The 13689-nt window shown below is 37.5% G+C and overlaps 1 protein-coding gene across 1 annotated transcript in view; it reads left to right on the top strand.

Moving 5' to 3' along the window:
* MAN2A1 (mannosidase alpha class 2A member 1) overlaps positions 1–13689 on the top strand; it is a 66373-nt gene that overhangs the window by 5576 nt on the left and 47108 nt on the right. The window contains exon 3 of the mRNA XM_019610221.1: positions 4685–4829. Coding sequence (XP_019465766.1) covers positions 4685–4829 — 145 coding nt within the window. The remainder of the gene's footprint in view (positions 1–4684; positions 4830–13689) is intronic.

The following is a 13689-nucleotide window of genomic DNA, read 5'->3' as shown; positions in this document are numbered from 1 at the left end:
TTTGTTTTTGTTTTTTTGGTTTTTTTTTTTGTTTTTTCCCATGACCATATTCCTTGAGATCATGAACTCAATCAGGACATTTTTGCTTGACTTTTCATTTATTGAGCTCTTAAGCTTGGAATAGGTGATTCTTGAATATTAACTAGTATTGTTCGGTCCTTCTTCTCTTCAGAGCATTATCTGTTGAGACTCTTCCAAGCAAAGAGACTGAGGTCAGCTCTTTTGTAATCAGGTCTTTGTTCTTCCTTTTTTACATTTACATGAGACTTTGAACTCTATCATTTCCATAGTCGTGTTTGACCATCCCCCAAAAGCCCCTCCTTGTTTGTGTGGGTGAGATTCAGCACTGTACCTCTCATTATAGATTGTGATGGAGGCATTCCAGGAAATTCCTGTTTGTTTCTGCCTTGCTGTGTTGGTAATTGGCACGAGTGAGCTACCCTTGGTTCTTGCAACCCGGGCCTGCAAACATGATGGTGCTCCCGTCTCTCTGCAGAGGACCTTATCTGCTGATCTCCTTGTCAGGCAGCCTATACCAGTCACCCACTGCAATCCATCCAAACTATCTTTTCAATCCTTACGGACAATCTCTCAGTTGGCTCCTTTGTCTATATATAGGCAGAACTCCATGCACTTGTTTTCTCACGTAATGAGTAATTCCCCTTCTTTGTCTTCCCGGTCTGTCTTTCCTCAGGAGCTTGTATTCCTTCATTTCAACACTATAGTTTTTGGAGCCATCTTGCTTTGTCTCACCCTTTGCTTGTTAACCTTGTCAGTTATTTCCTCCCTCACAGGTCTGCTGACAGCTCTCTCTTTTACCCATCATTCCTAGCAGAAAGCTCTCCCTACCACGGGAGCCATTCTACAGGCAAAGATCACTTTGGATGCTTCTCACTGGGCAGGACAATCTCTTCCAAGCAGAAACTGGTCTGCAAACGGGGTCACAGAATCCCAAATCCTGTTGCCAGCACCACTTCTTCACCTGATTATTGATCTCTGCTGTCACATCTTTTCCCTTCAATAGCAGGATTGAGAAGAATGCCTCCTGGGCCTCCATGTCCTTGACTACTGCCTCTAGAGCTCTGTATTCACTTCTGATACTATACATTTTGCCCCTGGCAGTATCATTTACGACCATAGAAGAGCAACAAGGAGTAGTAGTCAGGGGGCTGAGCAAGCTTAGAGTTCTGTAACAGCCTGCATGTGGACCTCTGGCAGGAAGCAGACCTCTCTAGATGGCACTCCAGGTCATTGAGACAGTTATTTCAGAGAACTCCTGAGTTGCAGTTCCCAGATCTTGAAACATGTGAGCATAGTGTCAAATCCCTTTTTATCTAATATATATTTTATATATATATTGTTATATATTAATATATATTATCATTATTATATATTGAGTATATTGTGGACTGTACGCATCTTGCAGAATGCAGAACCTTTATGTGAAATTCAGGCATTGCACATGAGAAAGACTCACAGGAATATATGTGCTTCCATGAATTGTTGCTTTTTAAATAAATATATTTTTATGCCTGATACTTCAAAAGAATTTTTCAGTCATAAGGTCTATTATTGGTAACTGGCAAATTTGCAGAGTATGCACTTCATTTTCTGTGAAGGATGCATTTCATAGAAGAATCATAGTGCTTGAAAATCAAATCCTAGAAAAGCAAGGAAATGTTTTTAGCCTAATATCCATACAACCCTTCCTTGTTCTCCTTGAGCTGGCAAAACAAAATGTATGTGCCTGCTACTGTTGCAGCTGTATTTTCTGTTAAACAATGTTGTTCAAAGGTGGAAGCAATTGTGGCACAACTGTGATGGGAAATCATCTCATGCAACTCAGATATTTAGTCAAGGCCCAGCTGAGGCACTGCTAGTTCTAGGTTTATGATGGCTTATATTCCAACTTGTGTTTATGTGTGTGCACAACCTTAGCCCTGAAAACAGTTTGTACTTTATGTATTTAAATTGTATTTTTCCTGAATATATGCCTTTCTCTTAGATTGTTCTCTCAAACAGAGTGAGATTCAGTGGCTTTTTTTTTTTCTGAATGCATGTGAAAACTGACAATTCCAAGTGCTGTGTTTTTTGCTGTTAATCCTTCTTAGCTCAGTCACAAAAAGCAGTTGTTTTACTTGAGTTGTTGGATCAGTTGTAGAAATCTACCAAAAGAATAAAACTCTTTCTTGACTGCTGTTTTCAATTTTGCCTATTTCTTGGGAGTGCTGAGTAAATTTCACACAGCTGACATTTGTTTTGTGCCCAACTAAGCCTCTGGCTTGATTTGTAAGTCAACAAAAAATTAGTTAGAAATGGCTTTTTTTTCCTCGTTTTAATTCTTGACTGACTTGAGTATAGTTATACTCATAACTTCTAAAATGCATGTGTTTGCCAGATACACTGATTAAAATGAAAGGGGAAAGAAGTTTGGGTGTTGGATCAGTTATGTGCTCCAACTGTGCAAATAAACAGATGAGAAATATATGGATGTAATCTGTGTTTTGAGAATGCTGAATACAAATTTCTAAAAAGCTTATATTCTTCTGAAAGTCAAAGGCAAAAGCGAAAAATGTAGTTTGATGGAAGTTGAAGCAGCAATTTTGGTATTTGAAGGAACTGGCTTGGGGTAGCAAATCACTGGCATATAGAAGAAACTGCTTAATAACAGAGCTGTCAAGGTTTTGACTTTCCTACAGTTACTGCTTTATTGTTGTCTTATGGTGTAGTCAAGTAAAAATATCCCATGTAATGAGGATTTTTTTGGCAGTTTATACATACTTACGGTACAAACCCATAATATCTAAAGCTTTTAGAAACTGGAAATTCTTTTATCGTGATTCATCTTGGAATAACTCATACCTACCTTTTAGCTGCTGTTAGTGAAGCATTATAATGTGTGATTAAGCAGTGTGTTTACATTGGCAATCACAAACACTGTATAATGTAGGAAAAAACAGCTTCCAGTGAAAGGCTTGAGATGACTTCACGCAGAATCTTGTCTTTTTAGGTGGTTACCAAATCAAAATGCCTTACTGTGTTAGAACTTCACCTGAGTAACTCTGAGTTACTCTTGTTAGAATAACATTTTTGCCTGTAATATCTTCCTCTGGCATTACAAATGTCTGATGTTACTGCATGTATTTCTAGTTCTCATTGGATCCCACATTTCCATTTCTTTTATCCCTAAATAGTAAAGTCAGTTTCTGCTTTACTAACTTCCTCATCTCTTTCACTTGCTTTCCATCCATCCTCCTGCCAGCTGAAATGCTCTTCCTCTCAGTCCTTTGCTTGCACCTTCTTTAAAGAGATCTGCTTTGCTTGGAGGAAACTTCTGTTTGTTTTCTGTGTCTTAATGATCTTAGAATCATAGAATCCTTAAGAGTTGGTATGTCTGTGGGCCATCTAATCCAATTCCCCTTCAATGATCAGGGACACCACAGCTAGATCAGGTTGCCCAGGGCTGTATCCAGCCTCACCTCGAAAGTCTCCAGGGATGGGGCACCATCCACATCACTGGGCAGCCTGTTCCAGTGCCGCACCATCTTTCTTCACTGCAGAAGAATTTTTCCTTCTAAATCTACCTTCTTTGAGCTTGAAACCATTTCCCCTTGTTCCGTCACCACAAACCCTGCCAAAGACTCTGTCCCCTTCTTTCTTGTAGCTCCCCTTTAGATACTGAAAGGTCCCTATCAGGTCACCTTGGAGCCTTTTCTTCTCCAGGCTGAACAGCCCCAGCTCTTTCAGTCTGTCCTCATAGGAGAAATGTTCCATTCTGTGGATCATTTTTGTGGCCCTAGTCTGGATGCTCTCCAACAGGTCTATATCTTCCTTTACACGGTTTTGCAGTTTTGTTCTGAGATCGATGTTCTTTCTTAAATAGGAAAATGTAACTTATATCTTCCATGCTGGTTCGTTTCTCATCTTCTCACAAAAGTGTGAACATCATGGAATTTGTGTGCTGAGGAAAATAATAGAAAAAAAACCCCAACTTTTTATGCTCTTAAAATTTCTGCCAACACTGTTGTAGCACTAGTTAAAATAGCTGTCTTGTTCTTTTTGGGATGGTATAAGATAGCAACTTGAAGTTCTATTTTGTTCATGTTTTGAGCCTAATATAATGCAGTTCAAATTAACAAATCTGTAGTTTGCTCGGCTACACCTGCTGTGAAATTAAACTGAAATTGTTAAAATCCTCACCTTCTGAAAGTATTTTTTTTGGCTTTAGTTATCAGCTAAGTGCACAGCTTTGGAAAGATCTTCATGGAATGAAACCTGTTGTTACAGATACATTGTGAATTGCTTTCAAGTTGAGAAAGACTTTAAACTAGCTATCTTTGTAGGTGTTTTTTTTGTTTGTTTGTTTGTTTTTTGGGAGGGGCATACTGATTGTGAAAATACATCTACTTCTGTTCAGATTTTAAAGATGAATTTAAAAGGTAGTTTTTGTTTGATTTTGTCGGGGAAAAATGTTAAATGATATCTTTATCTAAAACTGCTTACGTGATTCAAAAATACGAAGCAAATTTTGGAGGTGTGTAAGGAGCTTCATCTTGTAATTAATCTCTCCCTTTGTAATGAACAGGCTGATCCAGTATTACTGGTGATTTTTGAAGAAAACAGCTTTGGTTAAATATATATATATATTTAAATTAATTTCTGTTTTATTTTTATCCCTTTTTAGATGTTGGATGTCTATGACATTCTTCCTTTTGATAATCCAGATGGTGGAGTTTGGAAACAAGGATTTGATATTACCTACAATGAAAATGAATGGGACAATGAACCTCTTCAAGTTTTTGTTGTGCCTCACTCACATAATGACCCAGGTAATACTTTCTGTTTGTGTATGTAGAGGCTTTTGAGTTAAGTAAGATACATACTACCATTTCTGTTAAAATCTGAGTGTTTTTGAGGCATGCTACATAATTTGTTACATCTAAGTTTATTAAGACAGTCAAACAGAAACATAATTTTAATGCTGTTGACTTCAAGGGACAGCTTGTTACAATAGACTTTGTATTTGCATACATTAAATGGAGTTAGAACTTGAGTGCTGTTATTAGAAGGTAATGGTGATTTTCTGTGTTTATGTTGCTGATAAACACAGTTTATTCATTGGTGCATCAAGTATCTGTTCTTACTTTGATTTCTTAGTGTAGCTTGGATATTAAATCCTCAGCTGCTGCTAAAGGAATGTATTTTCTGGAAGATGTTGCACAGTCAAAAACCTCAGACTTGCCATTAAAACTTTCTCTATTCAATTCTCTCTGTCCCCTAGCCAAGGAGAACTATAGTGGGATAATATGAAGTCTGAATTTAAACTGAAATCTGACTGAAGTAAGGCAGGTAATTTGAGTGTAAGTGACTTTGAATACACTAGGTGCTCAGGAATAAAACAGAATGAAACCTGTAACCTGGAGTGACTGTTATCCAGTTATAACAGCTAAAATAGTGTATTGTAAAGCTATTCAGAGGAAGTCACAATACAAACTCTGATCCACGTTTTTGTTGAGCTGTCTTTAAACCTGTGTCAATGTGTTTCCTTTCTGGTTGTGCACCTGAAAACTTTTCCAATGGAAGCTACACTGTGCAGTTGTCTAATGAATGTGAAACTGCTATAAGAATTTGCAGCACTTTCTAAGACTCTCAGTTCTTTGTAAAATGGGTTATGGAGTTTACCTTTCTCCCTTCTTTCTAATGATGCTAATAATATCATATTCTAAATGGAGGGAGTAGATTGGGATCCCATTAGAGGTCAGTTGCTGAGTGTCACCTCTATCCTCAGATGATTTTTGCTAGATTGAAAAATAACCTCTGCACAAGGAGCTTGATGCTTGGAGGTTACAGGTAAAAGTTTAAAAGGGCTTTGCTTAAAACTTCTTAGGTGTCCATTCACATCATGAGGTTTGATAAAAGCTCAGTTATACTAATTTCTCTTCAAGTGCGGTATATGACAGTGAAGACTAAGAGCCTGCGTTCTGAGTCAGTGTTTTCCTTGACTCTTTTCTGTAGAAAAGAGAAGGAAGTCTCTTCTATAGGAGAAGAGACTTTTTTATCACTGAAAATTATCTCCCAGATCATTTGTTCTGATAGACTTTTCCAAGCCTAAGCAGGAGATAGATGCTTTCATGTTCTAATGCTAAGTATGCTGTTTTATAACTGCCTAACTAGCTAGATGTATCAGAATTCTAGATTCTGTCCTTTGCCTACTTTGAAGTACACTATTCTGTTTACTCTCCATACGAGTTCCATAACAGAACAGTTTTTGACAAGGTCAGGGTTTTTTCTTGTGTAAATTTTTTTCAAACATAACCCTTGGTTCTTTTTTGACAGGTTTTAGTAATCCTGTTGTCTTTATTTTTATTGTTTTAATCTGATCTGTAGACACTTCATCTGTAACTGTGTTCTATGTAAGATCAAACTGGTATGATTTCATTCTACTACCTGGCCTGTCTAACCGATGCTTCATACAGAACTGAACAGTGTATTTTGTTATTCTGGAAGGTCTCTTTGGACCTAACCTTCAGCTTTCTGACCTTCATTCTTTTCCTTAATCTTTGTATCTACTGATAATAGAGTTATTGAAAGGTTTGGGTTAGAAAAAGCCTTAAAGATCATCTAGTTCCAAGTCCCCTGCTGTGGAAAGGCTTGGAATACTCCAGATGGAGCCTCATTAGGGCAGAACAGGTGTAGCCCAGGATACTGTTGGCCTTTTGGGCTTCAGGTGTTTGCTGGTGATTCATGTCCAGCCCCTTGGCTACCAGGACCCACAAGTCTTCTCCATAGAGCTGTTATCAATGAATTCTTCTCCCAGTCTGTACACACATCTGGGATTACCGTAATTCAAGCACCATTCCTTGCACTTGGCATTGCTGAACCTTATGAGGTCCTCATGGGCCACTGCTCAGGCTTGTCCAGATACTTTTGGATGGCTTCCCTTTCTGTTATATCAGCTGCACTACTTGGCTTGATGTCATCTGCAAGCCTTGCTGAGGGTGTACTTGATCCCACTGTCTATGTCATTAATGGTAAAGATGTTAAGGAGTTAGCTGTCCCAGTACCAACCTTTGAGGAATACCGGTTATCACTGGCCTCCTCTTGGACGTACGGCCGTTGATCACAACCTTCCAGAGGACTGTGACCACCCAATTAAATAGTCCAGCCTTTGAATTTGTATCTCTCTAACTTAAGGAGAAGGACATGGTGCAGATCCACATCAAAGGTCTTGTGAAAGTCGAGGTAGATGACATCCATTGCCTTTCCTTTGTCCACCAGTGCTATTGCTATATCATATAAGGCCACCAGCTCAGTCAGGCATGAGCTGCCCTTTAGTGAAGCTAAGCTTGGCTGTTTTGGATGAACTCCTTGTCTCACACGTGAGTAAATATAGCATCCAGTGGGATCTGCTCCTAATAAGAATCATTGGCTTGTATTATCCCAGGTCTTCCTTTCTCCCTTTCTTAAAAATGAGAGTGATGCTCCTTTTTTTCCAGTACCTTCACCTGACAGTTGTGTCTTTTCAAATGTGATGGAGAGTGGCTTGGCAACCACATCAGCCAGCTACTCCAGGAACCTGGGATGCATGTCATTGGACCCCATAGATTGGTACACTTCTAGCCTCATGAGGTTGGCTTACACTAACTCTGTTCTTACATTGAGGAATTTTACCCCCTCGGCACCTGCCTAGAGGTTGAGTGATGTGAGAGGCGTGAGAAGCCTGACTGCCAATGCAGACCGAGGCAAAGAACTTGTTGAAGAAAAGAACTTCTCCATATTGAAGAACTGGTTGAAGCCAGTTCTCCCTTCTCATTTATCAGAGGGTACACTTTCCTTTGCCTTGCCTTATATGGCTGATCTAGCTAAAGAATTCTTTCTTATTTTTATATCCCATGCCTGCTAAAAGAGCCCATCAAATGGGGCATACTTGCACTCCTGACATCCCCATCAGGCCCTTGCAGGACTTTGGCATTCTGGAGATCTTCACCATCAAGGATGAGGGCAGTTCCATTGCTCCGCAGGGGATCTGTCTGGGTGCACATGTTCACCCAGTGTAGTGGCCCGTCTGTCTGGGTTTCATCATCAGACTGACTGTTGTGGCAGGTGGTCACCATGTTTGCTTCAATAGAGCATTGTACCCTGCTGCTCTCAGAAGAGAGATAGCGGGCTGTCTGGTGGCCAGCCTGGGCAAAGTGTTGAGCGAAAGGCCGCACCAGACCCTACTGTTGTGCTGTGCCTGCTACACACTGTCACTGTGCTCCTGGTTGCTAGGACTGCCTTTGTAGGTGTGGACGTGTTATGCTGCTGCTCCTGCCCCCTCCCACACCTCCTTAGCAGGGTTAGGTACTCCTCACAGCTGTGAGTGGTGCTGGGGTCTCCACAGTTTGTCACACTGTGATTCCTCATTCCACTCCACAATGTATCTGCACTGGAGCTGATGGCATTGGAAATTCTGTTCTGCCTCCTTTAATCAGGCAAGCAACTGCAGTAGATTTTCACAGCCAACAACTTTTTGTTGCCAGATGACCACTGACGTTGGGTGTCAGTCTCAGTTTCAGCTGAGATGGAATTTTTTTCTTCAGAGTTATCTGATACGCTGATATTTTTTTGGTTCTAGAGAAAAAAAAAATGTTGGTAACACATTGATGTTTGTAGGTTTGTAATTGCAGATGAGCAGTGCTGTACAAAGCCAAGGCTGTTTGCAGTGAAGAGCTCAAGAAGTGGTGAGGGAACAGAATTAGGACAGCTGGATTAAAGTGATATTCCGTATCATATGACATAAAGCAGAAGGAGTTTTGAAGGAAGTGGGACTGCATCTTGCTCTTTTTCAGTGCTCAGAAGGCTAGTTGGGCATTGTTTGGGAGATGGTTAGTAATTGCTTGTGCATCATTTGTTATATACATTTATGTTTGTGTGTGTGTATACGTATGTATATATAGTCATAATTATTATTCTTTTCCTTTTCTCTGTCTGAATAAATAGTTTTATTTTAGCCAATGAGTTCTGCATTTTTCTCTGTCATGTTTGGATGTTTGTTGTCTGTGGGAAGAGAAACCAAACGAGAGAGAAGCAAAATGAGTTGCCAGTATTATTAAAATTCTAAGGCAGACTTTGCTAGAGTTGTCCTGCCAGCCTCTTTTCTTAAACAATTAATTTCTTGTGTTGTCACTTACAAAACTTTCTTCCCTGCAAGTATGCTTGCAATGTGTCATTTCTTTAATTTTACATCTGAGTGGTGATGTCTTTTGGTGTGCTTGAAAGTTCAGTTTAATGAAGTTTAATCTGATTCTACCCTGCCTACTCCAGCAGTGCTCTGGCCCACTTCCAAACACAGAGGCGTTGGTCATAATGAATTTTGCTTTTGAGATGGATTTTTACCAGCAGTCAGTTGTTTATTTTGGAGGGAGTCAGTCGTTAAATCTGTAAGGTTCTTGTTCTTCCAGCTCTCAGAAAGAAGTCCTCTGTGTGGTTGCCTCTTATATAATAACATTTGAGTAATTCTGTGAAGTTATGAGACCTGTCTCTTTTTTTCTGTAGTGATTTCTTTTTTTTCCCCTACATAGGGCATTCCTGAGGTCTTGTCCAATATCTTGGCTGACATCAGAGATAACTTTCACCTTTCATCTTACTGGCGTCTTGTTTTGGCTAACACCTTTAATATTAATATCTAAGTGACACATTTCTTTAATATAAAATCTGTATTTAGGAAACCAAGAAATCATCATTTCCTTGTGCTTACAATCTAAATGCTTTCAATCACAGTCAGGTTTCTTAACTGATATCAAATAGCATTAGATTGAGATATAGTACTGGTATGTGTAATACCTGCCATCTCTTCAGGTATGATTGTGTGAGACTGATTGTTGTTTGCTTTAGGTAGAGTGTTACCAGAGAAAATCTCCAGGCTTCTGGTAACAGCATTTTAGTGGAATTGTTTGCAGTATGACAATGCTTATTAATAAGTGCTTGAAATAGAGAAAATTTATCTACAATAGTGATGTAAAATCTCTTAAGTATAGGTAATGGTTACATGATTCCTTTCCCCCAGAGAATTAAAGGAAAATGCCTTCTGGTGAAAAAGCTTTAAGATATGGTGAACCTACACTGTAAAAATAAACAGGAAAAATATTTACCAATAAATAGGGTTGGTTGGTAAAGATGTAACTAGAAGCCTGTATTGTATTTTCTTATCTGAGAGTGCTTTAGCTTTTCACATAACCAGTTATACCTCTGCAATCTGTAGCTGAAAGGCAAAGAAACTGCCCTGAAACAGAATCCTTGAGTGAAGAAAAGGTAGTTTTCAGTTCTGAGCTCTGTGACACGTAGTCTGATGCTCTGAAACACTTGGTATTATTAGATTCTGATAAATCTGGCTTGCCTTCTTCCATGAGAACACAACCAGGACCTGCAAAGTTAGATCTCTTTGGTTCTTCCTTCAATTATAATATATTCATTAATTATTGGGAAAATAAGTATAGGAGAATGAGTACCTCTCATGCTTTGGATGAGTTGCAGACATAATTGTGTTTCAGCTACTGGCAATCAGTGAAGATCAGAGCACCTTGCTAACATGGATTCAAAGAGGACTGGCCAGCCTCTGTAGCATTTATTGCTGTATTGACTATGAGCTTGATAATGTTTTTTTTTTTTCAGTTAGTTATTGTAGAATTAAGACGTGAAATTTGTAATACATATGTGTACATATGATTTGAGTATTTGTAGCTGGATGGGTTTATTACAGGCATATATAATACAAGCAGCTCTTAAGTAGAGTTTAAAAAGATTGAAACTATTTTTTTTTCCCCCAAATTTCTGCCTGCATAAAAGATATATGTGAAAATGTATATGAATGTATATCAGGCCTAAATAATGCTTGGAGAAACTTCGTTATTTGTATCATCAGTACCTTCATCTTACTAGCACAGACAATAACTCCTTTTTATTATTTAAGATTATCTCCATTTCTCAGATGGCAATCTCTGTAGCTTTAAGAAATGGATTGAAGAATTAAGATAAAGAAAATTTAAGCATAAGATTTTAAAACACCATGTAGTTTCAGGTTTGTTTTCGGTTGACTACATCTGGATATGGTTTTCAGATGGCTTAGTTTTCCTGACATAATAGAAAGCTAATTAAGGCTGTTCTTCTTAGCCATTAAAATATAAGAACAGGGTGATGGTGAACCAGAAATTAAATATCAGTTGAATTGAATCTGAGTTTATCTTTCAAAGTTTCAGATTGTAGACTGTGAAATTGAATGTTTACTGATCGATGTGTTCATGTTGTTTTCAATAGGAAATTTAAAAGACAATCATTTATCTTCATTTAGACCTTAATAAATGGCCACAGTGTTAAACAGGGGATTATGAGAAGATCATACAGTATAAACTGAATGGTGAAGATTTAATATTTCTTTGTGGAGGAGGATGAGGTCTAGGAATAGAGATGGCATTTGCAGAGCTGGGTGTTTATTTGATTTGTTTTGTGATGTTCTGAAGTATAGGAATCTCAGTTTTTATTACTGGCTTCTCAGTATTTCTGTGGTTGCATGTAAGGTGGTAGATAACTTTTAGGTAAAGAGGTTTTCTTTTCATTTTTATGTCAGGACAGTTCCCTGAAAATTGACAGTACTGTTGCAGAGAGCATGCTTTTGATTAATGATCAGTATAACTTTTCTTCCCATCTTAGGCACAAGGGCAGCAGATTTGTTATGTACACAGAAGAAATATGCCTTGCATTGTGTAAGCCAAACACATTATTCTCTCTATACTTTTTTTAAGTACCTCATATTTCATGACAGATTTTGCTTTTGGTAATCAAGTAAGTTGTTAGTTATGATTATGAAAGTATGTGTGTAGCAAGTATGTAATAATTCTTGGAATTTATTGAAGAAAAATCTTTTACAAGCTGAAGGATTGTACTGGAAAATAAGAATACTCTTTTACTGTTTTAGTATAAGGATTTCTCCTCCTGAACAGTATTACTAGAGAGAATAACTTTGGGTCAAGGTCATGTTCTGCTTATGTTCTGAATTAGCATAAATATTGCAGGTGGCTTTCTGTCATTTTCTGGTTTACAGAAATGACAGAAAAATGAGAATTAATCTTAAGACTGCTTTTTTAGTTAACTTTACTTCAGAGACAACATACTTCATCAAGTTTTCTTTCCCATTCTTAGCCAAGGAGTTATTCATGGTTATTGGATAGGCACTTTTTTGTGAAATTAGCATTGAGGACTTTGTCACGAACTTTGTCATGAAAAAAGCAAAGCAATAAACTTGTTTACTTGCTTTAGTTAGTTTTGACATGATTGATAATGAGATCTCTAAATAAAGCAATTGGTGCAAGGACTTTAAGGACTTTTGTTTTTAATTGCTGGATCTACAAGCTTTTGGATTTTTTATTTCTAGTATTTGTGTTCTTACTGAATGTTCCTGTGTATGATTAGTTAAACACATGCACCATTTTAAAATTCTTGAAAGCACAGAACTAGTGGTTATGTGTCTGCCAATCTTGTCTGTTGTTTCTTTTTTTTTTTTTTTTTAAGCTTTCCATGTTACCTAAAGCATGGATATAATGTGAATCTAGACACCCTCCTTCAGCTTTTTATAACAGCTTTTTGTCTTCTTGGAACTGGTTAATTTAGTGTAGAACTGAACTATATGAATTAAAACAAACAAACATAACAAAAAAAAAACAAAAACAAAAAACACAACCACCAACATTTTTAAAACTAATTTGGGTGTGCATCTTAAAGTTCCAAGAATTTAAGTTTCACTACTTTGTTGTTTAACTGTTCTGAAAAGCTATACAGTGCTAACTGAAATTCAGTGGTTTTACTTAATTGTGCAGTAAAATTGATAAACCACTCAAACTTCTTTTTTTCAGTTACAAAAAGTATCAAAATGTGAACTTTAGACTAAATGATTTAATCTGATCTACTGTAAATTAAATTGGCAGTAAAAACTGCTCTCAAAAATGCATTTATGTAGTAACTGATAGTATTCTAGCCATTCACTAGATATACTTTTATATTTTCAAGGTTGCTCTCTGATTCTTAGCATCATCAGGTAAAGTGCTTTTATTTATATAAGTTACTTTTTGTATTATGCTAGTTTGTCCACTTCTGTTCCGATTTTTGTTTTGAAACTTGTATCTCTACTTGCATGTTCTAAAGTTTCAGGGAGGAACTGAAATGGGAAGTATAGAGAAATGCTCTAGAATGTTTTTGAACATCAGTTGTGTTGACTCTGGGACATGACTCTTGGATTCTGTCAACCAGAAAAAAATGTGTAAACATTAGGAAAAGTGGAGATAGAGGTAGTAAAACCCCAAACAGCTAGATTACAATTTGTGGTAAGTGAGGAAAGCTGAAAATTTTTTCACTTAAGTGGACAAATATGAGTGAGGCAATCCAAGGCGTAGCAGTACACCCTCTACTCCTATGTCATACACTTGCAGGAAAGGAAAGTAACTGGCAAAGCCCTAAATAGTCATTAAATCAAGAGTATCATAAGAAAATTAAAGACAATATTTTTTCTGTTATTAAATTTATTTAAGAAATATCACACTGTAAGTTTAAATTGAGAATTGTGACTTTGCTGATGTAACTATGTTTAATTTTGGCAATTGTAGCTTTATGTTGCTTCACTCTTTCCACAGTATTTGTATTTGTATTTTTTTTTTTTTT

This window comes from Meleagris gallopavo, chromosome Z (assembly GCF_000146605.3).
Source record: "Meleagris gallopavo isolate NT-WF06-2002-E0010 breed Aviagen turkey brand Nicholas breeding stock chromosome Z, Turkey_5.1, whole genome shotgun sequence".
NCBI lineage: Eukaryota > Metazoa > Chordata > Aves > Galliformes > Phasianidae > Meleagris > Meleagris gallopavo.
Note: the sequence above shows the minus strand (reverse complement) of the source record. Positions and strands in the feature narration are given on the sequence as shown.